Raw genomic sequence first — 27,099 nt, 5'->3', positions numbered from 1 at the left:
CAAGTCACCCTGTAGTAGGAAAGTCACCTTGTAGAGAGATCAGCTAGACACAAGTCACCTTGTAGAGACCAGCTACAAAGAAACCAGAGTTCAGCTACAAACAAATCACCCTGTAGAGAGTTCAACTACAAAAAAATCACACTGTAGAGAGATCAGCAGAAACAAATCACCCTGTAGAGAGTTCAGCTACAAACAAATCACCCTGTAAAGAGATCAGCTAGAAACAATTCACCCTCTAGAGAGAATCCTGTGTAGAGTTCAGCTACAAGCAAATCACCCTGTAGAGAGTTCAGGTACATTTCAAGTCCGTTAGTAGATAGATCAGCTACAAAAAATTAAGTTATCCAGTAGGGAATAATAGACATGTAATAAATATATGTATATAATTTGTATAATTACTGATAAAATCAAAAACAGTTGAAGTATTAAAAATCTGCTTTGTCTTTTTATTCTTCCTGTGGTAAAGAAAAAGGGGTCATTCCATGTCAAATCAACAAGGAATTTAGGGTCACCTCTCAGATTTTGACAAAACTTGGTGTGTTTGTAGTACCTGTGGTGCTTATCACTCATGCAAATTTTTAGTTCCATACATTCCATTCCATAGTTTCTGATTTATGACCGCAAATATTTTGAATATTTCATGAAAATTTGGTCCATCTCTAGTTATAAAATTGACTGCAACTTTGTTCTGTGTAAATATTTTTAAACGCAGTTTTCACTGATGGAAGACTGTTGATTGACCTTTCCAGTGATCCCTAAATTATGGGATATCTACTTAATTATGGTTCAAAAGTACTTCATTGAAAACTTTAATCCTTTATATTTTGAAAAATGCTGCTTGAAATTTTTCAAATTCTTGTGTGAATAATGATTGGGTCATAGTCTATGTTTGATAAAATTTTTGTGGTGGGACCACAATGGGCTCAAGAGATATAATGAATTATGTTGTGGTATGTGGAGAAATTTGCAGGCTATTATTGCTGTATTGGAGTGTACACCTCCAATAACCACTCACAACAAGGCCATGCCAAGTTTGTCTTACAGAGTGAAGGTGTCTAGGTACATTGCAACCTGTATTAGTGACCACCTGTATTGAAAGGCCACCTATATGCTGCAGTTAAATTATACTTCTTTAATGTATAGCACAAAAGCATCAACCCTTTCTAGCAAATCCAAAAATGGTCCTTATTAGACAGGTTGACTATAAATTATAGATCTGACCACCATGTGTCCCTAAACATCATGTAAATGTTTACCATCTCTTCACAAGTACCTTCTTTATTAAGTTGAATCCCACTGTAGTGGATTTAGCCATATTTAAGTTCCGTATGTGGCTGCATAGATACATATAACAGAACTCCTCAGAAGGGATACCTGGATACCTTGATAACCAGGACACCTGTTTATACACTGTACTCCCACTCTAGCGGTGCACATACATTTGGACTAAGATACTTCTGTAGCTTCTGTAATATGAGCACTTTATTATGGTCCTAACAATGGAGGGGTTTTACCATATACGTACATGCATTAATTGTACCTCAATGTGTGAAATTAATTACTACATTACTTTACATTCACGACCACTTTGAAGATCAAGTCATAAATTCATACACATACTCACGTAGGAAGTAAACATGTTGACCAGATATTTAACATTTACCTGTACTGATCTTCAAAAACGTGAACACAAAATACTTTGAAAAACCATTAATTTTAGTAATTACAGTACTATAAATCACGCATTGAGGTGCAAGCAAGTGTTAATAATATAAAAACTCTTGGTACAAGTAATGCATCTACTATATACAGTGTAACTCTTCTATTACCTGGACCATTGATAAAGTGTTCATTTCTGAGAAACCACAGACTTGTCTTGGGTCCAAAATGTACGTACAATTATAAAGTGAGATCATGAGGCTATCAAGGTACCCAGATATCATTTTTGAGGAGGTCTGTTGTACCTATGCAGCCATGTACGTAACTTGAATAGTGTAGAGTGGGGATATGTATGTAAGTGCACTACGGCGAGATTTAGGTATAACTGAAGAGATGGTACAACATTAATGTGTTTATGGATGCATGATGATCTCATTTATAGTCAACTTGTCTAATAAGGACCATTTTTGGATTTGCTAGAAAAGATTGATGCTTTGGTGCTATACATTAAGATCCAATTAAAGTATAAATTAGCTGCAGCTTATAGATGGTCTTTCAATACAGGTGGTCATTAATACAGGTTTCAATGTACCTAGACACCTTCACTGTAAGACAAACTTGGCATGGCCTTGTTGTGAGTGGTTATTGGAGGTGTACACTCCAATACAGCAATAATAGCCTGCAAATTCCTCCACATACCACAACATAATTCATTATATCTCTTGAGCCCATTGTGGTCCCACCACAAAAATTTTATCAAACGTAGACTATGATCCAATCATTATTCACACAAGAATTTGAAAAATTTCAAGCAGCATTTTTCAAAATATAAAGGATTAAAGTTTTCAATGAAGTACTTTTGAACCATGATTAAGTAGATATCCCATAATTTAGGAATCACTGGAAAGGTCAATCAACAGTCTTCCATCAGTGAAAACTGCATTTAAAAATATTTACACAGTACAAAGTTGCAGTTGATTTTGTAACCAGAGATGGACCAAATTTTCATGAAATATTCAAAATATTTGTGGTCATAAATCAGAAACTATGGAATGTGTGACGCTAAAAATTTGCACGAGTGATAAGCACCACAGGTACTACAAACACACCAAGTTTCATCAAAATCCGAGAGGTGACTCTAAATTCCTTGTTGATTTGACATGGAATGACCCAAAGGATAGGTTAAAAAAGCCCCAAATCTGACCTATGGCCGGCTTTGGGGTATACAAATACAAAAAGAAGTGATATCTAATCAAAAACAGCCAAGCTGTAAAAAAAGGTGCGGCCCCTAAAAGGCCTAGGCACCGGCCGATTATGCCGGCATAATTTAAAGCATAATAGGTGGCCAAAAGCATCAAGCATAATGCCAGCATAATAGGGACGATATTTGAAAAATTAATTAAATGCGCAATATGCGCGCCTGAAAGAAAGCAAATATTCACTGCCAATAGTATTGTTAGTGCATTTTATAATCAAAAACACGTAATACAACTTATTAAACCGTTTCTTTGTTGGTTATTCACACTTTGCAGAAATAAGATCGAGATACTCTAATAGAGCAGTCAGGAAAGGCTGATATACTCTAATAAAACAGTCACTTCTAGAGCATAATCTTGATTTTGAAAGCATAATTTTGAGCATAATAGGCTTAATTTTTGAGCAATGCTCAAAAGCATAATAGGTAAAATTTCGGGCATAATAGGCCGGTGCCTAAAAAGGCCATGGTGAAAAAAGATGTGAAATCCAAGGTGGCGGCCAAGAAATGGCTGTGATGGTAGGTTAATGGTAAAAATTTTAATAACGACAATTCATGTGAATTTGGTGCCGTACCTTTTTTTACAGCTTGGCTGTTTTTGATTAGATATAATATACATTAGACTCTTCAACTCATTATTATTCATTGATATTATAAATTTTCATTCCATTATTACCTAATGCATGGTGTATCTATAATTTAGTTCATAAAGGGATCTTTCACACAATCTTTCATACAATTATTGCTTTTGTATAAAATTGCTTACACACAATTGATATTAGGTGAAAGCATTGCCATGGGAAAAGTAGCTGCAACAGCAAGTGCTTCTGTTGATACAACCCAAGTTAAAGGATCTTGTGATGCTAAAGAATTTGATGCAGTATCTGAAGCTGGGACCATCAAAGATGATGACTCAGTTATGTCATTACATTGTGATAACACTGAAGTTGAAGATGATATAAAAGATTTTGAAGAGGCTAACTGCTATGGAGAAGCCTCGTTGTAACATTTTTCTTTCCATGTAACAATTCTTAGTTTTAAACTTTACACCCCTTCTAACTTAGTTGTTAGTTTTGAACTTACTCTAGGATATTTTGTACATAGTTCAGCTGTATACCAGTGAAAGGCAGACTGTTTATACCATTTTGTGGATTATTCATCATTAGTTGTTTATCTGAAGCACATGCATATTTATTGCTATATAACTAGACTTAGGGGTGTAGGGAGGAAGATTCAGCAACCCCTTGATTACAGAAATTGGTCAGCCATTTCTGGAACATGGATTTTTTTACAAGCTATAACGGGTTCCCCATTGATAAATTTGTCTGGCCATAATGTACTTACATATACAGTCCTGAAACACCAAACTACCGTTAAGTCGGGTTGTTAAGCGTATGCGCTTATAATTTTTGGAGAAAATTTTTGTAAAAGTCATATTATCTGTTAGGCACATACGCCTAGTAAATAATTATGGTGAGTGTAACATGGAATCACTACATTGTAATAGAGTAGTTAATAGTTTGTGCCTGTGTAAGGATATTTTATCCCATTTCCGGGTGAAATCCTTCGTGATAAACGAGATTATCACTATCCAGATGGCTGATTTGCTGTATACATAGCGAAGAGAGACCTTAAGGGAGGGGTAAGCGCTTGAGGAGACATTAATTTTTCAGTACTTTCAGGTTTTCTTGCTGTGTGTAACTTTATCATCACATTTGGCCATGTGCACTTATCAGTCATCCATGGTTGATTACAAGAAATGTGTATGCACTTAACAAATAATATGCACTTGATAGCTAGATAAATGCGCTTAAGGGAGCACGCAACTAATTCATATGGCTTCACATGCAAAATCTTGGTTTTCCTTGATCTGTGCTTTCTTTCCATCCCCTTTCGCATCAGATGTGTTTGTGGTAATTAACAATCACCATCTCCAGTTAGAAGTACTGGCTTTAAGACTCATTAATGTTTAGTATTTAGACATAAAGAATGAGAATTCTACAAATTTTGGATCTAGTCTCACAGTTTTAGTCCTACGCTTCTTATACTTTGTCATCTGCTACCTAAGTATGTTTGTAACAAAAGTATGGAAGTAATTTTTTGAAGTGCTTTATCAAATGAGCTATTGAAATTTTCTATGAAAAACAGTAATCTCCTCCTTTGAAGCCATAGTAGTCATTTCTAAAAATCTGTTTCCATACTTTTAAAGATAATGTTATTACAAGCCACTACAAGAATTTTTAGGGAGTTTCACAATTAGCTGTAGGAGGAGAATCAATTTTAGTGCTAAAATTACAGTGTTTTGTAACAGTGCCATAATTTGTACATACTTCAGAGGATTTCACTCAGATTAACATTTGCACTAAACAGAAGTGCAATGTCTCAACTAAAACACATTTTATATGTTCATCGGGAGGAGAACAGTATCTATGTTGGCTTTACAGCTTCATTTAAGACACTTAATTTTATTCACGACATAGTTGCTTGCCCCCTTAACAACTTGACTATATGTGGTATACTGTAAGTGGAAACACTCTGACTGAACAGTCATTTGATCAACACATAAACAATGTGGACAAACAAGGGTTGAGGGAATACCATAAAATATACCACTTTAGCGTGGGAATTCAAAGGCACCACTTAGGGTTTAACTGGCATATTCTAGGGGTTTGCTCATGGCTTTGGTGTCCAACCAGTTCAAAGATACGATAGGCTTTGACTCACTCGTGACAAGGAAAATTTTATTATGGGTTTGGATTTACAAGTTAGGCTAGGCTCAGTGTAGTTGATTGATTGATTGATATTTTAGGCTCCATGCAATCTGCTACAGCCGCTCTTCCTTGCAGGAGAAGCATTACAACACAAATATACAATATAGGCTACAAAAGCAATGCACAACAACAACAACACAAACTACACTTAACTAAAGCACAGTAACTACAATAGTCCTGCGCCGATTATGCCAGCATAATTTGGGGCATAATAGGAAGCCAAAAGCATCAGCATAATGAGGCAAAATTTTGTACATTGGTTATGTGAGAAGCTGAAACTCTGCCTATTTTGCATGATGCAGAATGGGATAGTGTGCAAACATGGCAAAAATCAGATTTACAGCTACGTTGTGATACTTGTGAAGAAAAGATTAGTTGAAGATCGATATACTCTAATAGAACAGTCACGCATAATGAAATATCCTAATAGAACGTTCACAGATGCATTAGGTACTCTAATAGAGCAGTCAAGACACAATTTTATATGACCATATTTGGAGCATAATGGTACACAACTGGGCATAATTGGAGTATAATAGGGGAAATTTTGGAGCAATGCTCAAAAGCATAATAGACAATTTCAAAAGCATAATAGGCTCAGGCCTAAACTACAAACAAGACAGTAAATACGAAAAATAGTCATTGCAAAACAGATTATAATGACACCTTGTTATGATATCATGTAGTTGCTAAGTTTAGATTATTTGACACAAACTAAAATAGTCCTAAGTACTTAAATTAATGCATTAACTTACTGCTAAAGGTTTAATGTAGTATTAAAAATTTTACACCACAAAAACAATCCCACAATCGTGCACCCCATATATTTGTTTTATACACTAACACCTGATGATTGATTGTGGTTTCAATTACGTGGACAAATAGCTATTCCTATGTTGTTATGTTTCAACACAAACCAGGAACTTTCGATTGTGGGATTGTTTTTGTGGTGTAAAATTTTTAATACTACATTAAACCTTTAGCAGTAAGTTAATGCATTAAGTTAAGTACTTAGGACTATTTTAGTTTGTGTCAAATAATCTAAACGTAGCAACTACATGATATTATAATCTGTTTTGCAATGACTATATGCTCTGTAGTTCTTTCACCTATCAGGTAAGTGTGCCCTGAGTGATATTACCACGGCTGCTTGGGATTTAGTTGATACATACACCCGCAGTCCTTGGGCTTTGAGTGTATATATCAGCATAATCCTGGGCCTTGGAGCCGTGGTATAACTATTTATATTAGTAGAGCTCTTAAGCACTTTCCTTGTGCACTTTTTGATAAAAGCATGAAACTTAGTACATATATATATATAGTTTGTATATACCAAAAAGGTCATTTTAAGATCGGGAGCCACCTTAGATTTGACCTTTGGTGACCTTTCAATTTGTGTCCAATTTATACTTAAAAATTGGCAATTTTTACTCTATTTCACTTACACATGACTCAAAATCCACAAACTCAATGCCAAATTAATGCTTTTACTCTAAATAGCAAATTGATACTTACAGAAAGTGCATAGCTTACTCTGATCCAAAGTTACCAAAATTTTATAAGTAACAAATGCCATTATTTCTCCTGCCCATGCATATACTTTAGATATGTAAAAGAAAGAAGGTTGCTTATTCAATTATTATACTATTTGGTAGCTAATCACCTCAATTGGGCATGAGGATCAGGAGCAGACCCATGAACTATCAAAGAGTGCATATAGGGTAATAGGAGTACAATATATAGGAGGTGGGGAGGGGGTTGGGATAACCCACTAACACTGCTTGAAGTTTCTTAGTTTACTAGAGTGGTATATCCCCAGTGTATGGAACAGTTAATTGTTTGTTATTTTAGTAGTTTTTCAGTAAACCTGCATTCACTGATGTTTTACTGAGAATTTTAAACTTAGTAAAACAAATAATATTATGTTCCATGTGCTAAATGTTACTGATAATTTACTATCAGTATAACTGTATATAACTACAGTAAATTAGTAAACTAAGAAGAACCTTCAAGCAGTGTTGCACAGTATCATAAATTATACACAGTATAGACACCAATTTTAAATAGTTCTATTAACTAAGTGGGTATAGGCTAAGGTTGTAGCAAGGAACCTATGGAAGTGTAAAGAAGATTATTTGCATGGCATCCCTATTACTGTTAGACTTGTGCATGCACTTACAGGTCAAGATATTTATGTTGATAGTTTGGAATACGTACGTATCTACAAAATCACCTTAGGAAGAGCTTTAGTATGTAGAATTTGTGTACAAGCATAGAAGTAAAACATTTGATGATATTTGAAACATTCCTGATGTTGGTTTGTTAATAGCTACTTACATGTACGTTTGACTTATAACATATTGGCTTCACAGTCGTACTCTAGCTTTACTGAGAAATCTATTTATGCCATTTTTTGGTCCAGGCATGCACGCAGTGATACACACAGTGAAACTGTTCTATAACTTTAATTTGTATTCCAATTTTGTAAAGTTAAGGCACATTGGGTGATACACAATTATAGGTAGCCTCCAGGCCAAGCTGAAACTAGCCATGTTAGAAAGGCTCTATTACTGTATGGGTTAAAAATATTATGGAACAAAATTTTCACAAATTTCATGAGTGATGACAAATTTGTGAAAATGTAATTGTGATTATGAATGAATATGGTTGAGATTATTATTTTACTAGGCTGCACAATCTAGAATTTCATGAATAAAATTGTAAAAATTGCTTTTACATGATTTTGTTCATTCCTTGATTCTGCCTATATATGGTATAATAACAGGTTTGAATGGTAACAATTAAAATGAAAGTATATCCACATAATCACCAAATGCTTATTAAGTTTTAGCATTCAAATATCAAAGAATATGAATATCCTGTTGTACAGATTTATTAACAGCCATTGTTCACAAATATGGAGAGGCAAACTACCTTGGAGCTATGTCAATAATATTATATTATGGCCATATATAGTCTTGGTTGGTTTTTTATTTACGTAGCACAACAGTAGGATTAATATAATTATGTAATGTTTTAAAGATAATATACTGTATTCACTTTTATTCTACTGCAGACTATACGGAGTGATCACCCTTCTATACTGGATATTACTTAATCTGTTACACTCAGTGCATATCGCTGCATATAGTTTACCATTATAGCCTGAAAATTTATACAGTTGCACTGCTTGGAAGCTGATACCTTACTACGTAGTAAAACTTCAGTAGATAGTCAATTTACTGAAAGTTTACTGTCATATAAACTTACTAGTAAGCTTCCAGTAGTTCTTAGTAGATGGAACATACAGTTTTATTGGGTAATTACCACCCTGGTATTACTTCAGTTGTTTTACAGTAAAACAGCAGTACTATTTCAAGATTATTTGAAAACCACTTAATGGAATCAAACACAAGAAAAAAACAGTTGGCTGTTCACTGATAACTGATATCAGTCTGAAGTTGAATCAACATCACTGTGTTCTCCAGATCCTGATGAACTGCACATGAGGCGTCCATTTTCTATAAGTAAACAGTAATAGTAACATGCACAAAAAAATTTGAACATACGTCTTCTCCAGTTTTTACTAATTGTCCATGATGGAGCACTAGCAGGGGGTATTGTTTCTACGACGGCTCCATATTTTCTTGGTTTGCGTGGAGCAGCATGATGCTTGGATGACTGAACAGCTGCATCAGCCCTTGCATCAAGGGTTTTCAAATACTCTTCAAGTTCTAAAATATTACACATGAAAGTAGGACACAAAAAGGAAGTTAAACGTTTTGATCGCCATGATAAATGGTGCACTATGTTTGTATCATCTTCCTCATCGCTGGATTCTAAACTCAAGTACTCGATTGACAACTGGTTCCACCATTCTAATTCATCACTCCGAACACATTTCTTATGCCGATCAAACAACTAAAAAGTAGTACACAAATAATCTCATCAACAAATGGACATTCATTTTTTAGTTATAAACTTACGCGTTGACGCCTTGATCTTCTTTTCGTTGCTTTTCTTGACCATTCACCCTCTCCTTTTGATTAGGCTTTGACTCTCTCAGTATTCGCTTTCGTGATTCAAAGTAACGCTTGATGGCAGCTTCAGAATCTCAATTAAATCTCTACAGTTGTACAATAAGCCATCACCAGTAATAATGCTAGAAGAATACTTATTTTCTTTATCAAGGATGAACTGTTCTTTCAGTGACTTCTTTACTTCAGTATTCCAAGCAGAATTAGACCTATGAAACATTATATTTTTAGAAGATTTCTAATGAACAAACCTCTCTTCCAAGTTGAACTGCTTTTCATCAGATAAATGGCACCAATTTTGCTCTAAATTTCATATAAATAAAACTGATCAATATAGAAACCGATATGTTTACACTTAAGTCTGAAGGCAACCTCTTTTGCTTATCATCCAGTGTACTAGTACTACTGGATGACAATGATGAATCTGCCACCTCAATACCAGTCAATTTTATTAACTCGAATCATTATTCCATTCATTTGTTGCTTCAGTTCGCTTTGTGCTTTTAACATCTTCCTCAAAGCATCTTCCATTGAAATGATTTCATCACTTTCAGTTAATGGCAATTGCCGTACAGGTAGAGGCTGCAATTGTCTTCTAGTTGGGGTATCAGGTGGATTACATCGAGGTGTTGGGTGAACCACAGCAGTACCAGACTCTAGTGTAGCATTCCCAAGTTTGGATGGACATAAGGTTATGATTTAAAAAGGAAAACTAATGTATTGCAAACATATGGAATGCAAATTTAAGGTAACATGGTGTAGAAGTGAAGACTGCTACTGTTGAATAGCATTAAAAGTTGTCAGCCATCTATTAATATATGATTTAGCATCAGAAAATCAGGAAATTATTGTTGTTGTCACCTGGCAATTTCAGTATTTTACAATATTGTATTCCTCATACAAATGTACTAGAAATACAATATTATAAAATACTGAAATTGCCAGGTGACAACAGCAATATTTTCCTGATTTGCTGATGCTAAATCATACATTAATATCTGGCTGACTACTTTTGATGCTTTTCAACAGCAGCAGTCTTTTCACTGCTGCACTATGTTGCCTTAAATTTGCATTCTCTTACGTTCATTATTTTCCTTTTTTTATCATAACGTCATGTCCCTTCTTCTACAGACAAAGTTGGTAATGGATGGAGAAAACGAAGGAATTGCACTACTTGGTGGCCAATAGTAAGAGTTTTCCGGCTGCTCCATGTAGGATGAGCTTGACGAGCATCGCACCGCATAACTCACCTTGAAATTTGTTACCTGTAGTGGCTGTAAACAAAACATGGCACCATCAGTGTTCAGTTTCGGTCTACTAACCAATCTAAACTTACATTTCGTCTTTCTTCCATGTGGCCCGAATGAACTGGGAAATAATACTCACCGTACTGCCTGTGTACAGGCATCCTCTTCGAGGTCCTCTCAGCAGGCCTGCCAACCTAGGAAACAGAAAAACCTTGAAACTTGGTCTTGACATATAGAATGGACTGCTGTAGCTATCTGCACATTACACAGCAAGTTGCAACAGCCCCCATGCCCATACATTGGGCAGGTAGGCCACCTTTATCACGCAACACATATCCACATGCCCATCTTCATATGGACATCACTATAGCACTTAAAACATGTTGTGTATCACTAGCTAATCTATGCATGGAATAGCTAGACCTGCAGTAAATGTGTGCACAAGTCTTATTTCACCAGCTAGCTAAATGTACTTACTCGGAAGCCACTGTGTTGAAACAGTTACTCTTTTATTGCTGTGAAGTTACAACACCTTTATAATTAACAATCGAAAGTCTTTCCGGCATCACCATTATAATTACTTTAATATGTGTCAATTAACTTTTGTATCACTGTTTTGTGTTTTGTTGTGTATTGTTTAGTTTGTAGTGTACTGTAGGTATATGTATGTATGTTTGTTTTTGTAGGCGGACACCTTGTACAGGCTTTGCCTTTTGTGTATGCCTTCCCTTTTGGTAAAATTGATAATAATAATAATAACACATGACTGGACTATGGAACATTCTTGATATAAGCCACTAGGTGCTTATAATATCACATGATGACTTAGAGATGTGTCTATTTCATCCTAGAGGCTGAAAGTGAATACAATACTCCAAAGTCCAAACACATAGTACATACCATTTGTATAGGCTACAAACCCAGGAAAGCAGTAGTCTCGCATTGCCAGACCACTTTTTCTCCGTCACGGCGCTTATCGATTAGAGAGAGAAGAATAAACGTCTTAATGATTAAGACAAAATATACATTACAAGCATACAGGGGCCTAGACACAGGGGTACCATGTGCTGATGGATCAGTACAGGAGCCCTGGCAAGACTTACATTAACTAAAGGTAAATTAAATTACAATACACAAAAAAAAAAAAAAAACTATATCTACATATATGTAATACTTAAAGTTTACCTAAGGTGGAAAAAGGGTCTGGTCCAGAATCAATACGTAAACTCGTTCTCACACCCCAAGCAAGAGTTCGGGGTGTTTAATCAGTTTTCGTCATAAAACGTAACTTCCTTTTAAATTTCAAGCAACGTACACACTGGAAATGCCATGAACGATAGCCGGTAGAGTTGATGCAGGAGTGGTTGATGAGAGACACTGAGGCTGGTTTTCTAAGGCTAAAAAAGACACGGGTTGATTCCTTGCTCAGTTCGCCTTTAGCCTTTTCGTTTTCACAAGGAATCGATCCGTGACCTTTTTAACCGTTGAAAAACAGCCTCAGTGTCTCTCATCAACTCTACCGGCTACCGTTCATGGCATTTCCAGTGCGTACGTCAGTGGCGGATCTAGAATTTTTAAAAGGGGGTTTCTGAAAGTTGGTGTAGCTGAATAAGGCATCTAATGACACTTCTCCGGAAAAATTTGAGATTTTATGCACCTATCAATGTAACGCCCCACTACCACAGGTACGGGCTGAGGGTGGGAGAAAGTCGGGGTTGGTAGGGGAATTGATAGCCCGATTGCCCCGAGGTAGTGGGGCTTTGTATTTACCTTGAAAATTATAAAAGAAATTCACTTGTATCGGATAGTCAACCATCAGCGTACTCCAGCCGTACATATCACAACCCGCAAGCGTATCCTCAAAGTGCATTAAAATGCAATGACTGGCAATCACGTGAGATAATTAACTGCGCACGCCTCGTTTTTGAATGCAGCTGGCCTGGTGGCGATGTGTGAACGAAGCGAGGAACGAAGAGAAAGCAAGAGTGCGCTGGTGTCTATCAGCACACCTAGTGGGCTAAGAACAAGAGTTGTGAGATATAGTGGCGACGTCTCTGTCCTCCGTTCTGCAATTCTAGAGAGCTTTAAGGATATTTTGCAGTGCAGCCAGAGTAGTGTGATATTGCAAGTACGAGATGACAGCTGGGGAGAGAACGTGTTTGTTGATGTAGTTGGCTTGGACCAGGAAATTCCTGACAGAGCTGTGATGAGGATAATGGAAACAATTCAGTCCGAGGAAGGTGCAGCCAACAATCTTTCCACCGCACAGTCGGTTAGTAGCTTGTATATAAAATAAATTAGCTAGCTAAATAGCTATTTTTTCTTGGTGCATTTTGTCATGATAGGTAGGCAAAAACTATACTTGCTTGAAAAAGATTGATGTTTGTCACACAGTGCATGTTGCTGGGGGTAATTAGATGCATACAATACATTCCTGGTATTAAACTACATGGTATACAAGTGCTGCATGTACACTGGCTTGCTCTACTTGTTATTGTGAAGCCTAACAGTGATAACCTGTTACTGCTAATAGCACTCTTATCCACCACACTCTAATCTGTGCTAAGATGGTCTGTAAAACAGTTTCAGCTTAAGTCTAAAACTACAGAATTGTACGCTTAGCTTTAGTTGACAGACTGATTGCTTCATGCTATATATATAATTGAGGCTTAGCTGATAAATTTTACTTATAGTTGGAAGTTCTGAACAGAGCTCAATACAGCCCACCAGTCTAGACTCCGGCTCTAGAGTATTGAAATGTATCTGTGAAGAGTTTATCTATTTGTTAAAATCTTTTATCTTCACCTACATTTGCTTGCATATGGTTTGTTGGTTAATTGCTGACAGTGCTATAGTTAAATGCATAGGTTGTGATTAATAGCTATTTGATTAGCTGTGGTACCACCCAACCGCAACATTGCACTTGCTAGCAAGAGTCAATTTGTTTGCAGTAGAGCTAATAGCCAGGTTCACCCTGTATTCCGCAGGATGAAAACTCGTGAGTATAGTGAATACCACGTCCCTTTACTGGCAATAAACCTCATCGTGAACAAGTTAACTCTTGCAAGCAAGTGCAATGTTGCACTTATGTAGTTATCATACTGGTATCTATAGTTTTAATAGTTTGCACTACTAAATATTAGCAATCTTTTGTTAGCGGTTAGAGTATTATGATATTGTTCTAAGCATTTATATACATGCATTCATGCATTGTTAAGTTGCAGCTACTTACTATCTTGTATAAAGCATGCATAGTGTTACTAAATTTATATTGCAGAATATGTATTCAATCTTTCCAGTGGTAAAATTATACATAGTATCTATATTTTGTGTACAGGTGGCCTTTAACCATCCTCAGGATTCTGGTGCGGTTGCAGCAGCCCCTGGTAAAACTTCTACCCAACTCCAATTAAGCTTATCCAAGTCTGGTGTTTCGCTTTGCAGAGGCACAACACAGGTATACCATACGTATAAATTTTACGTAAAGAATTTAATTCAGTCTATATTGTTGCTGCAAAAGAACACACACACACACACACACACACACAAAAACAAATGTATGCTTATTCCTGTTAAGTGCATGTAACAGTTGCATTGCATTTACATTCTGTATGTTTTATACCCTATAAAGGAATCTAGCATTCCAAATGTTGAGATGGCTAGTCCAGGTCTGTCTGATGAAGACATCAAGCAGAGAGCCCTTATTTACAAGAAGGAATCCATACGACCTCTAACTGAATATCAAATATCAGTAAATAAAGCAGCTCAAGAAATTTGCCTACAGAATCCCGTATATCTTTCAAGTCGTCAGAAGCTCTTGGATGCGGCTAGGAGTAAAGTAAATTCAAGCTACTCATTTAAGAAGGGGAAAAGCCGCAGTAACAAATATTGTGGAGCTGTAGAGTCCACTGCTACAAAACGGCCAAGGCTCACTTTTGATGCTAGAGTGGAACGCATGAAACGGTTGGAAGAAGACATACAAAATTTAAAGGAAAGAATATCATACAAAGAGAAAAGAAGACAGATGGCTGAAAATGTGAAAAACTACAAGGTTTGTGACGATATTACTGAAGAGATTGCCAGTTTGTCCAAACAAAAACGAGAGCTAGAAAATGAACTGCTGGTTTTACAGAAAAAAACTAAAAGATCGATGTCCTACCATAGCAGAAATGTTGCTTCCAGTCAGGAGTCAGATGATTCCTCTAGTAAAACCAGGCGTTTGCATAAATCTTTGAAACCAAAGGAATCTAAGGTTGTGCTTGAAGTGTCAAGTGTATATAGTGATGACAGCAGTAGTGCAGATACAATCATACTCTCTGACAATGAAAGTTCACAAACATCTTCCAGAGGTCAATCATCATCAAATAGCCAAATGTCCTCTGGTGATCAGACTTCTTTTGTTGATGAATCACCTTCGGTTGACCAGACATCGTCCACTGAACTCATGTCTTCCACTGACCAGATCTCTTCTACTGGCCAGATGTCTTTTGTTGGTCAAATAACTAACCAACAAAAAGATACACTTTTTTAGCAGAGCCTCCTTGTACTGGTATTGCTGGTACAGGGAGGCCTCAGACTGACTTTGTTAGTACTTACCATGATTATGTTAATCTTTCACTATCAGATTATGAAATACTTTCTAATCGTGTAAGCATAAGTAAAATTAAAGAATTTAACCTTAGACAATACTGTTTAGCTAGAACACAATACTGTAAAAGCCACCACCATAATTGTAAGGAATGCCCTAAAATGATAAAAGCTGCAAATATTGTAATGGAGAAAGGCATCACTCCTCTTAAATCATTATTTCAGAGCTGCTTTCCAGGCGTAACTTATCATACTCCAAATGCTAAGCATAGACTGTTACAAATGCCTTTAGCTGCCTTGCTAATCAAGATAAATAAAGATCCTAAAGTGTATGTGATGGAACTCAATCCAGGAGTCGACTATGAGAAACTCATTGATATTTGTGAATCATCTAACAGCTCTGCTACTAGTTCAAAAACATTCTCCAAGATTGACCTTCAGAATTTGTTGTCCCTTGCTCAAAATGACCGGGAGAGAGAACTAGTTAGGTATGCAACATTCAAAGCTTCTGGACTTACACCATCATCAGCCAGGCGCTGTTATGGGTTTGAAAATATGACTGAGCGAACTGCTAGGGTGGAGGCTTGTATTGAAGAGTCTCTGCATATTCGAGAATCAATCAGAAGTTTAAGTGAAGATCAAGAAGCTGCGGTAACTCAGTTATACATTGATGATTCAGATATTGAGCCTGACTGTTCACTAGAAACTGCCACAGAAGATAAATGTTTTGTTTTTGATGAGCTGCTTGTAGCATTAGTTGAAAGTAAATTTAATTGGTTTCATTTAGTTGACCACATGCTAACAAAAGCAGATTGTGATGATGAAAAAGGTATTACAAATCAACTGTCCCAACAGTTTCCAAAATTGTTAGAGAAATGTTTGACATCTGATCATAAAATGTTGCTACAGCAATCATATCAAGCATTTACCAACTATAATAATACCCATCGACATGAGGCAGAAAGGAGTGTGGATGCCTTAAATGGTTTTATTGTGACAGACTCAGTAAGTGAAGATCCTGATGAGTACATTGGCCTCAAAGATGCATTTAGTGAGAAGGCAAAGGCTATTGTAGCAAAACAAAGGAAGACCATTCAACGAAGAGCCCAGTACTTAATAAGTAAAACTATTGCTAGCCGAAACTACCTTAGGAAGAAGCAAAGTGACCGTGTGAAAACAATTGTAAAGGAGTTTCCTACTATTGGAAGAGAAATCGAAGATTTTGTGAAAAGTTGCAATGTTGGGGCTGATGCATGGCGCAGAACTGGTGTGTTGACATTTGATGGGAACATCCGTGTTAAATCAAAAGCCACTTTTGGAAGGATACGTGATCATTTAATCAAAACCTTTGGACGAAACTTTGCTTATGGAACTGTAGTAGAGCTATGCGTGGCAAGGAACAAAAGAAGAAAATCTGCTGAACGTTATAAAGGCTTGGCCAAAGTCACTTGTAGACGTGCACGAAAGGGGTTCATGCTCAAGTTTAATCCCGACGCTCATTGGAGTGCAGCCTTTTATGCTGGTTTAAACTACCTACAATACAAGGATGGCTGCAACATTGTTAATGTTAACAGAGATGATGCTGCTGGATTCCGCTTAGATACGATGATGCTGCTGGATTCCGCTTAGATACGATGGCTACTCATCGTTTGCACAAGAGCCCAGTAGTGCAAGATCATGAAGCTCTAACGACTTATACAGACTATGTTAATCCTTATACCTCTATTCTGCAGACTACATCATATAATTTTACAGCCACAGATACTACTGCAGAGATGTGTGCAGGTGTAGTTAAGGCAACTGGTGTTTTTCCAAAAAACCCATTTCAACACAGTGCTGATTTAGAAATGCTAGAACTAACACCAGAATTCAAGCCAATGTTCTTCAATCCTAGTACAGATATTAGAAAACCAGTTGAATGTTTTCGGGTAGATGGTGCCAGTGATGAAGGCCCGATTCATGAAGAGGTTCAATTCATATGGACAGAGAGACATTTGAAACGGTCAACTATTGCATGCCTTGTTACAGCAAGGAACAGTGGGTCCAGCTATTTAAATCGCGTTGAATTACAGAACGGTTATTTAGCATTAGCACATGCAAATTTATTCATTCCATCCACTCTTGGAGGAACATGCATGGATTCAAACACAGGAAAGATCAATAAAGAAAAATATGAGCATAATATGGAATTGGCTACTAATGTTTACATAAACAGAGTTAATGATGCTCCATGTGGAGACACTGTCATACATTTGTACAATGGAGCGAATTCTTCAGAACAACAAGTAGTCCGTAAATATTTTCTACAATATTGTAAGGGTACTAAGAAGCAAAAAGAAGCATTAAAAAGGGAAAGGCCAGAATTGTACAACTATTTTGACACTGTGTGGCAGTTAAAGGAAAGGCATAGCATTAAGGGACTACCACCCCAATACGCATTTTTTCTTGTTTGCTGTTTTGATCCCTCTTGTTGTCATCCTGTGTGCAGGAGTGAGCAGAAGCACATGCCACCCTGGTACAGTGGAGGACCACTTATCACGCACTTACCACTGCCTATTCCTGACCCTGACAGACCATGGGGTAATGTTGATTGCACTGAATGTAAAGAAAATTGTACTGGTCATTATTTGCCACCTAAGTCATCTATTCAATCACAACTTTTGCCAATGAAAAAGCCTCCTTCAACAGTACTTAAGGAAAAATTTGACCAGTGAACTTCATACCCTCCACCCGAGTCCCTTTGTTCTGAAATTGCTAAAGAAACCTTGCTATCAGTAAGTGATGTCACTATATGGTTCGAACACCTACACACAATCAAGGAGAACCGCAGAAGAGGTGCAGTAAAGGCTGCTGAAACAAGAAGAAAAAACAAAGAACGTAAAACAGCTGTAGCCACTTACCACTGTGCAGTTTGTTATGAAGAGTTCCAGGAGTTCACGGATTCCGTAGAAAAGTGGATAGGCTGTGATTTATGTGACAGATGGTTCCATTTTGTTTGTATAGGTATTGTGGAAGAGCCTGAAGAATTTGTATGTGAAGAGTGTAAATAGTTGGTGTGGCTTAATGCAGAGTGTGTACATCTTTTATCATTAATGAAATTTTTATTATTGTTGAAAAATATCTAACCCCCTCTAAGCTCCACATTCCCCCAGGTATATACTAGGGGTATTGTCGGGATTTGTAGGGGCTTTTACCAGCTGTACTCCCCCAGTAGGTGGGGCATTGTAATTTTCAGGAATACAAATCCCCACCTTCCCCCACCTCAGCCCGTACCTGTGGTAGTGGGGCATTACATTGATAGGTGCATTAGAAGTTCTGAGATTGGATTTTAGGCTACTTTTAGTTAGCAATTAGCTACAAGAAATCCAATGCTTTAAACTGTAAATACTATAGCTAACTATAGGGCAAAAATGGTGACTATAAGCTGTAGCTTTGATTGCTCTATTAGAGTAGTTGCTTGACTGCTCTATTAGAGTATCTCGATCGTTTTTACTGCAGTGAGAGATGAAAAATGAAGTGTTGCTGAGGGTTTAATAGCTATAAATGGTGTTAGTTAAGTGTAGCTGCATGCATGCTACTGAAATACACTGGTATTATAGTTGTTTGATATTACAAATTGTCAGTACAACAATGTTTATGTATTTAGACTTGCACTGAGCTAAATTTAAAAGGGGGTTTCTGTCGAAACTCCAGAAACCCCTCTAGATCCGCCACTGTACGTGGCTTGAAATTTAAAAGGAAGTTACGTTTTATGACGAAAGCTAATTAAACACCCCGAGCTCTTGTGAAAACGAGTTTACGTATAGGAGAATTTGTGATTTGCGCATACTCGAAGTATACGGAACATAAATAAAACTGGACGTATAAATTTATGAGGCCACTGGACAAAACGTGAAAAGCAGCCCTGTGAGGTACTCTTGTGTATTAACGAAGGTTTAGAATTGGTTGCTAATGTTTTTCAAAGCTTTCTAGCGAGATATTTAGAGAGAAACTTCGCTAGGAGGGTGGTTTTGCTCGTACCCATGCCTGATACGGACATTGGCATAACAGCCTTACTATTAAAGCTTCGGAGCTCAACCCCCCGACACAACATTGCTGTGAGCTGATTAACAACAAGACGTGTTCAGTTACGAAATCGCGCTATGTGTTCGGTAGAAATCTTTTTTTTTTTTTAGCTGCTTTTTTTGTCGTTCAGTAGAAATCTCGACCGGACTTCAATATCACCGTACATTTCCAATGGCGAAATTGAAGACGAGGTTTCTGCTGAACAAGCAGCCCGATTTTGTAATTGAACACGTCTTGTTGTTAACCAGTTCACACCAATGTTGTGTCGGGAGTTTGAGCTCTGAAGCTTTAACAGTGAGGCTGTTATGCCAATGTCCTTATCAGGCATGAGTACGAGCAAAACCATGCACCCTCTTATCGAATTTCTCGCTAAATATGTCTCTAGAAAGCTTTTAAAAACATTAGCAACCAATCCTAAACCTTCTTTAATATATAAGAGTACCTGACAGAGCTGCTTTTTCACATTTTGTCTATTGACTGCCAAGTTTTATACGTCCAGTCATGGTCCAGTTTCGTAAATTTTCGTGACGCATGAAAAATCCGTAAATATGCCCAATTCACAAATTCCCCTAATGGACCAGACCCTTTTTCGGAGTAGGCGCTTATAATCTCTAATCGATAAGCGCCGTGACGGAGAAAAAGCGGTCTGGCCACGCGAGACTAGGAAAGCAGGTGCATGACGCGCAAACCAAGCGCTTCAGGATTGGTATTCTGATCAGAGTTCTGACCGCTTAAAATCAACTCCAGATCTTGCTTCAAATACCCTCCAATGTAAGGCGAATCCTTGCCACAATACCCACCTTTATAATCACGTGATCTTTCCTTTATTAGTTGTACCACAATTACGTACCCGGGGAAATCCCCTGAGAACTAAAAGGCTAGGAAAGGAAATTCTGAGAGCTTTGACTCTGGCCTGAGCTTGAAAGTGAAAGAAATCTGGTAAGTTTTACGGTGATGATTCGTGAGAATTGATAGGCTTAACTAAAAATCCGTGAGTTTAGAGCTACTGCTTGTGAGACCTTGAGCTTGGTAGTGAAATCGTGAGTCTCACGGTAAATCTGTGAGGGTTGGCAGGCCTGTATATCACTCTGACTTTTCTAGGCAGTGGCACACAACTGATCAAAAAGATGATAGCAGCAATTTAAACATTAAAATAAAATGGTCTTTATTATTATTATTATTGGTTAAATAGGGCAGACAACCGAGGCTGATTAGGCCCTACAAGGTACAAGTAAATACATTACAGACATTCAATTATGGTCTCTGAAAATTTAGTTAAATTGTCCATTTCTATCAGTGGTATTGGTAGTGCATTCCATTCTCTAATCGTCTTCGGGGAAAAAGCTTGTCATATATGCAGTGGTAATTGTGGATGGTATCATTAGGTGGAATGGGTGATGTTGTCTAGTATGTGTGGTGGTAAAGTGATAGTAGTCAGGTAGAGATAAGCCAATCGTGTCGTGCATTATTTGGTAAAAGATGTTTAGTCTTTGTTGCTTCCTTCTCTTTGCTAATGGCAACCAATTAAGCTGTTCCAGCATAGTACTGACACTACTGTGATAGTTATAGTCAGAAAGGACCCATCTTGCAGCACGCCTCTGGACTTTTTCTAAAAGTGTTATTTGTACAATGTAATGTGGGTCCCAAACAACACATGCGTATTCCATTAATGGTCGAACTAATAATAAGTATGCAGATGTCTTGATATCAGTTGAACATTTAGTAAGGTGGCGTTTGAGAAAGTTTAACATCCTTGTAGCCTTACTAGCAACATTAGTAACATGGGTAGACCATGAAAGGTGATCATCCAACGTCACTCCAAGATACATATGTTGATGGGTTACAGATAAAATGGACCCGTAGATAGAGTACAGTTATAGGCCTTGAACATCTCATAACGGTACATTTACCAAGGTTAAACCTCATCTGCCAGACCAATACCCATTGGGATAAAGTGTCCAGATCCCTTTGCAATGAGACAGTGTCCTGCTCTGTTTTAATGACTCGATACAATAGGCAGTCATCAGCAAAAAGTTTTATCTAAGACGAAATATTTTCAACAATGTCATTAATATAGATTAAAAACATTAGTGGACCCAATACAGTACCCTGAGGTACTCCAGATGTTACAGGGACATAATCAGATGATTCCCCATCAAGTAAGACCCGTTGTTTGCGTACGCGTGTTGTGAGACACTTGTCAATCCAGTGGATAACTTGGCCATCAATATGATAATATTCTAGCTTTTTTAATAGGCGGCAGTGCGGTACGGTATCAAATGCCTTTGAAAAGTCTAATAGTATCATATCAACTTGTAGATTACGATCCATATGAGAGTTCAGGTCTTCTATAAGTGAGATTAGTTGAGTAGAACAAGAGTAACCAGCTCTAAAACCATGTTGACTATTAGATAACACATCGTTATGATTTAAATGACTCATAATGGAATGGTATATGGCATGCTCCATCACCTTAGAACAGATAGTTGTTAGTGATATGGAATATGGGATAATAATTTGCAGCAAGATCCTTGGCACCTTTCTTGTATACTGGAGTTACATTAGCTACCAACCAATCTGCAGGGATATTATCAGTGTTCAATGATTGTGTAAAGATAACTTTCAAGATAGGCGCAAGTTCACTGGCACAGTGTTTAAGAATGATAGGGTGGATTCCATCAGGGCCTGGTGACTTGTTTGTGTCAAGATTTTGCAGAAGTGCTTGAATCCCAGCTTCAGAGAATTGTACAGGCTGCATCATATTGTAATTACCAGTGCCAATCTCAGGTACGTTAGACAGATCTTCAACAGTGAAAACGGAACTTTATGAAGAGGTTGTCTTTGTTAGAAGGTATATAGTCTTTCTAAAGATCACTTAGTGAAATTACCGTTCCATTCCACCATTCCATTCCAGTCCACCATTCCATTCCACTATTCCATTCCACCATTCCATTCCACCATTCCATTCCACCATTCCATTCCACTTAATCCAGACACCCGACACAATTTACTCAGCCAAGATTACCTCTAGCTCTAGCTATATTCCAAAGAGTTTATTATAGATAGCTAGCTGGAAAAGAGTACATTTTGTTGTAATTATTTTTTTTCATCGTAATACCTCCCTTGCCAAGGTGTGGTCACCCGTGTGTACGTGCTGTGCGGCTATTTTATTTTTTATAATTTGTGCGGCTACCCACAAAGGAAGTCAGCCATATAAACGGTATAACCTTGCGCATTGCTCACATCAGGCACGCAAACTAATTTTGCTGACTCAAACCGTTGTGCTGAAAACACAGTTACAGCTGGGAGTCGTTTATCGCAGGTAAGATGTCTGTCAAGTAGCTAACAGTTGTAGTAGTGAAAGTATATACAGTAGCTACATGCAGTTTATGCTGTACAGCTAGCTAGTAGCTAGCTAAACTGAAAATAGGCATGCAGCAGTGCTTGCCGGGTAAATTCACGTACACTTAAGCTTGTTGTTAGGTATGTGTACTGAACTTATCAAGTGGAATACTATGCCTGAATATGATAAAAATGGAATCAGTATTATATTTAGCCAACCTTAGATGAGCTTTGTACTAACCTGAACATTCATTATGATCACACCTGTGCACAGCAATCTTTTTGATTTCTGCACAGTAACAAATATAATAATAATATAATAAGTAGGACGCGAATTAGCTACGTGACGACGAGCTTTTTCTCAGTTCACGTCTTGCAACCGCGGTTAGCCGCTCTCACCAGCTAGCTAGTTAACAGATCTTTGTGGTATGAATCAGTCAAGTGCTTCATTGACTTCCCACTAAATGGCTTAATAAAATAATAAGTTGGCCTAGATTGCCATAAATGGTTAATTCTATAAAGCAACACAATTAGCTACCTGTTATATTTAATGAATATGTTAACCTTAACCGCCATGCAGGTATGTATAGATCTATTGGCAAAATATTTGTGATCCCAAAGTAATGTATTGTGTCTATCACCTAGTATTAAAGTCAGTAGCTAGCTACATTATATGCATATCAAAAGTCGGTAGCCTCGAGTCACTTGCACATGATCAAAATGTGCAATAAAGCACCTGCAGCATTGCTATGAATGTGTCCATGCTGTAATGCATGTAATTCCTACATCTGATACGTACAATCAGATGACCTTAGTATGTACATGAATACCGCAAGTGTGTAAATGGTTAGTGTGCTAGCATGTGGTATGGGTAAGAAAATCACAACATTTATTTGATTATATAGGGTTTCTTCAACTGTGGCTTCCCATGTTCTATCCAACTACTAGTGTTTTACCCAGCCCATCCCTGTAGTTACAAATTAGAATAGAGTAAACAAAATTTGTATTAAATTACAACTACAGAGTATAATTTTTATAATGCACATTATTCAAGTGGCGTGTTATTACGGGACACAGAAGTGAAAGCATGGCATATTCATGAATGTTTAGTTATTCAAATGCCTGAACAAGGGACTAACAATATTGTAAAGTGAGGAACAATAATAACCGGCATAACATCATTATGGCTAGTTTTACTTTATGAATAGCTATGTGTACATATTCTGTAAACGCTTCCAGAGTGCCGGGTATCTAAAAATTATTTAGATATATTTTGTGTACATGAATTCTAATTTTATCACACAGGCTGTGTAAGTATAGTGCATTAACATCTCATGGAAATATAGAGGGTTGGTCTTACTCAATACCAATCACCAGAAATTGTATTTATTTGACCACCAAAGGTGAACTTTACCAATATTACATATACAAAATATTTAAACTCTCTTTATGAGAGTATTCGATAATATGTGCGAAATTCCCAGCTGGAAAAGGTTTCACAAGTAGTAGTTTTTGTGTGTGGTTGGTACTGGATCCTTTTAAGGCTATCCTTGTCAGTGAAAGATACTGTTTTTATTTGTATAGGGCTTCTGGAGACATGATGGTTCTTAGTGTGTTGACCACTGCTTTGGTCATTTTATGTTGCTATGATTTATCAGGTAACTACTCAGTAACATGACATGTGATGAAGATAATCATGTAACTATTGTTTGCTTACATAGTTGTAGAGGGGAGAGCTCATGGTAATCTACGACTAGTTGAAGGATCCAGCTACAGACAAGGGAGAGTTGAAGTTTACATATCATCTGGTAGTCAAAAGAGATGGGGTACTGTGTGTGATGATATCTGGGATAACCTGGATGCTAGGGTGGTGTGTAGACAATTGGGATTTGGTACCACTGGTAGTGGTATACAAAACTTTCGACCATCAGCTACTTCTAGTGTTCCAATATGGTTGGATAATGTACGATGTGATGGATTTGAGCCTAGATTAATTGACTGTCAGCAGAACAGAATTGGGTCTCATGACTGTTCTCACAGTGAAGATGCTGGAGTGAATTGTGGAGGAGACTTTCCTAGTTAGTTATATTACTGCATATTTGTATTGAAACTCTGTTGGTTTATTAATCATGTAGGATTGCCTATTAGACTGGTAGATGGAAGATCTACTAATGAAGGAAGAGTTGAAATTTATTATAAGAATAGTTGGGCCACAATATGTGATGATGGATGGGATAATACTGATGCAAGTGTAGTGTGTAGTCAATTGGGATTTAGTCCTACTGGCACAGCTTTGAGTAGTGCAGAATTTGGTCAAGGAAGTGGTACTATACTGCTTGATAGTGTCACCTGTACAACAGGTCAATCAAATATTTTTGATTGTCGTCATGATGGATTTGAAAATCATGACTGTTCACATGGTGAAGACGCTGGAGTGAGATGTCTTTCTAGTATGCATATATAATATGGCTTTATTGAGACACTTTATATCTAATTTTATTTTATAGATAATATATTAGTCAGACTGGTGGCAGGCAGGTCACACAATGAAGGTAGAGTTGAGGTGGACTACAATGGTGAATGGGGTACAGTGTGTGATGATGGATGGGATGATACCGATGCTGGTGTGGTGTGTAGACAACTGGGATTTGGATCATCAGGAACAGCCATTGGATCAGCTTCCTTTGGTCAAGGATCAGGACCAATTTGGTTGGATAATGTATTGTGTTCTGGTAATGAGTCAACACTAGCTGGTTGTGGTCATTTTGGAGTTAATGTTACAAGATTCTGTGGACATAGTAAAGATGCTGGAGTGAGATGTAGTGGAACACAAGGTATGTGTAAAACTGTTAACAGCCTTTATTAATTTTGTGATTACCTTCTTCAGTTATTCCAGTCCGTTTATCTGGTGGTAGTAGTGTCAGAGAAGGAAGAGTTGAAATGTTCTTCAATAATCAGTGGGGTACTGTCTGTGATGATCTGTGGAATGTTGGATCATCTGCTGTTGTCTGTAAACAATTGGGACTGGGAAGCACTGGAGATGATATTGATTTTGGTGCTGGTCCAAGTTACTTCCCCATTTTACTTGATGATGTTGTTTGTGATGGAACTGAAGCAAATATTCTGGCGTGCCCACACTTAAGGCTTGGTAGTCACAATTGTTTTCATGGTGAAGATGTGGGAGTCAGATGTTCAGGATTATATAGTGAGTGATTCACATCTTTAAATTAATCAGGAAATAAATGCTATATGTAAAAGGTGTCTTCGAGGAAAGACCACAACTACACAGAATAATTTCTCCTTAATAATGTCTCCTTTCTCCTTATTACTCTTTACCATCCTGACATTGTCATCTAAAATAAATGTTGACATAATTACTTAACTTACTGTAACTTGCTAGTAACTAGTGTTTGAAGTACATGCTTCATCATGTAATACACGTTCAGCCTACTATGTCTGGTACCATTCATTCCTTTTGATGTGGTATGCAAGAGTTCGCTAACAATGAAGTTTCAGAAAAATAGTAGATAAATAAGTGTAATTTAAACTTCTATAAGCCACAATCATTAGGTGTGTGTACATCATAATCATTCTGAGCCATGCCCACATATTAGGAATGTGCCTTTTTATGTAAACAGATATATGCACTGTGGGTGCCACCATACTTTCATCTACCATGAAAGTTATTGCAAATAAGTTTATTTGCCCTCTATATACTGTGAAAGTTTTGCCCATGAAACTTTCCCCTATAGCTATAGTATATCATGTGTCTATAGCTATGGTATATCATGTATTTGCATGACATAATTGTACCGTATAGCGGGTTATTTTCCCGAGGTGCAGGTTTTCCCAAATTTCCCGAATGAGCTCATGACTCGGAAAAATTTATTCTGCGTGATTGCTTTCAATTAGCTAGCTAGCTAAGAATTGTGGGATTTAGATAATTTTGGCACGATTGTCAGCTGGCAATTATGTCGAGATCACTGTTAGATTATTTCTCTAGGAAGTGGTGTGAAGCTCATTTTCCGGATCCCAGGGGGCCATTGAGCAGCAAAATGCTTCCCTCTATAATTGCAGCTGCTAACACTGAAGTCATGCATGTCATAAAAGCAAGTGGTCATGATTCTAGCAAGTTC

At 37.3% G+C, this 27,099-nt stretch overlaps 3 protein-coding genes and 1 long non-coding RNA gene across 8 annotated transcripts in view; 3 read left to right on the top strand and 1 right to left on the bottom strand.

The window, feature by feature from the left end:
• LOC136261458 (adhesion G-protein coupled receptor V1-like) overlaps positions 1–4,093 on the top strand; it is a 145,041-nt gene extending 140,948 nt beyond the window's left edge. Inside the window, exon 116 of the mRNA XM_066055464.1 lies at positions 3,697–4,093. Within this exon, the coding sequence (XP_065911536.1) occupies positions 3,697–3,920 (224 nt within the window). The 3' untranslated portion in view covers positions 3,921–4,093. The remainder of the gene's footprint in view (positions 1–3,696) is intronic.
• Positions 4,094–9,010: 4,917 nt separating this feature from the next.
• On the bottom strand, positions 9,011–13,352 carry LOC136261476 (uncharacterized). 4 transcript variants are annotated; one of them, XR_010703914.1, is made up of 8 exons: positions 12,740–13,352; positions 11,059–11,163; positions 10,804–10,996; positions 9,974–10,378; positions 9,672–9,931; positions 9,465–9,606; positions 9,255–9,419; positions 9,011–9,206 (listed from the first exon to the last, which is right to left on the bottom strand). It is a non-coding gene; the product is annotated as an uncharacterized lncRNA (long non-coding RNA). The 4 variants fall into 4 exon arrangements; XR_010703913.1 differs by having other exon boundaries at positions 9,255–9,606; positions 9,672–9,789; positions 9,837–9,931; positions 12,740–13,350; XR_010703915.1 differs by having other exon boundaries at positions 9,255–9,606; positions 9,672–9,811; positions 9,860–9,931; positions 12,740–13,350.
• LOC136261469 (uncharacterized) lies at positions 12,648–15,554 on the top strand. Its single transcript, XM_066055480.1, has 3 exons — positions 12,648–13,241; positions 14,307–14,426; positions 14,601–15,554. Exons 1-3 carry the CDS (start codon positions 12,918–12,920, stop codon positions 15,498–15,500), a joined length of 1,344 nt encoding a protein of 447 aa, XP_065911552.1. The 5' UTR covers positions 12,648–12,917; the 3' UTR covers positions 15,501–15,554.
• Positions 15,555–22,850: 7,296 nt separating this feature from the next.
• Positions 22,851–27,099, top strand: part of LOC136261459 (deleted in malignant brain tumors 1 protein-like) — a 65,252-nt gene continuing 61,003 nt past the window's right edge. For both annotated transcript variants that reach the window (XM_066055467.1, XM_066055465.1), the window contains exons 1-6: positions 22,851–22,943; positions 24,548–24,621; positions 24,685–25,041; positions 25,099–25,413; positions 25,471–25,797; positions 25,851–26,168. In XM_066055467.1, the coding sequence (XP_065911539.1) occupies positions 24,561–24,621; positions 24,685–25,041; positions 25,099–25,413; positions 25,471–25,797; positions 25,851–26,168 (1,378 nt within the window). In that variant the 5' untranslated portion in view covers positions 22,851–22,943; positions 24,548–24,560. The remainder of the gene's footprint in view (positions 22,944–24,547; positions 24,622–24,684; positions 25,042–25,098; positions 25,414–25,470; positions 25,798–25,850; positions 26,169–27,099) is intronic.

The sequence above is a fragment of the Dysidea avara genome, chromosome 7 (assembly GCF_963678975.1).
Source record: "Dysidea avara chromosome 7, odDysAvar1.4, whole genome shotgun sequence".
NCBI lineage: Eukaryota > Metazoa > Porifera > Demospongiae > Dictyoceratida > Dysideidae > Dysidea > Dysidea avara.
The sequence above is the reverse complement of the archived record's forward strand: the minus strand, read 5'-3'. Positions and strand labels throughout refer to the sequence as shown.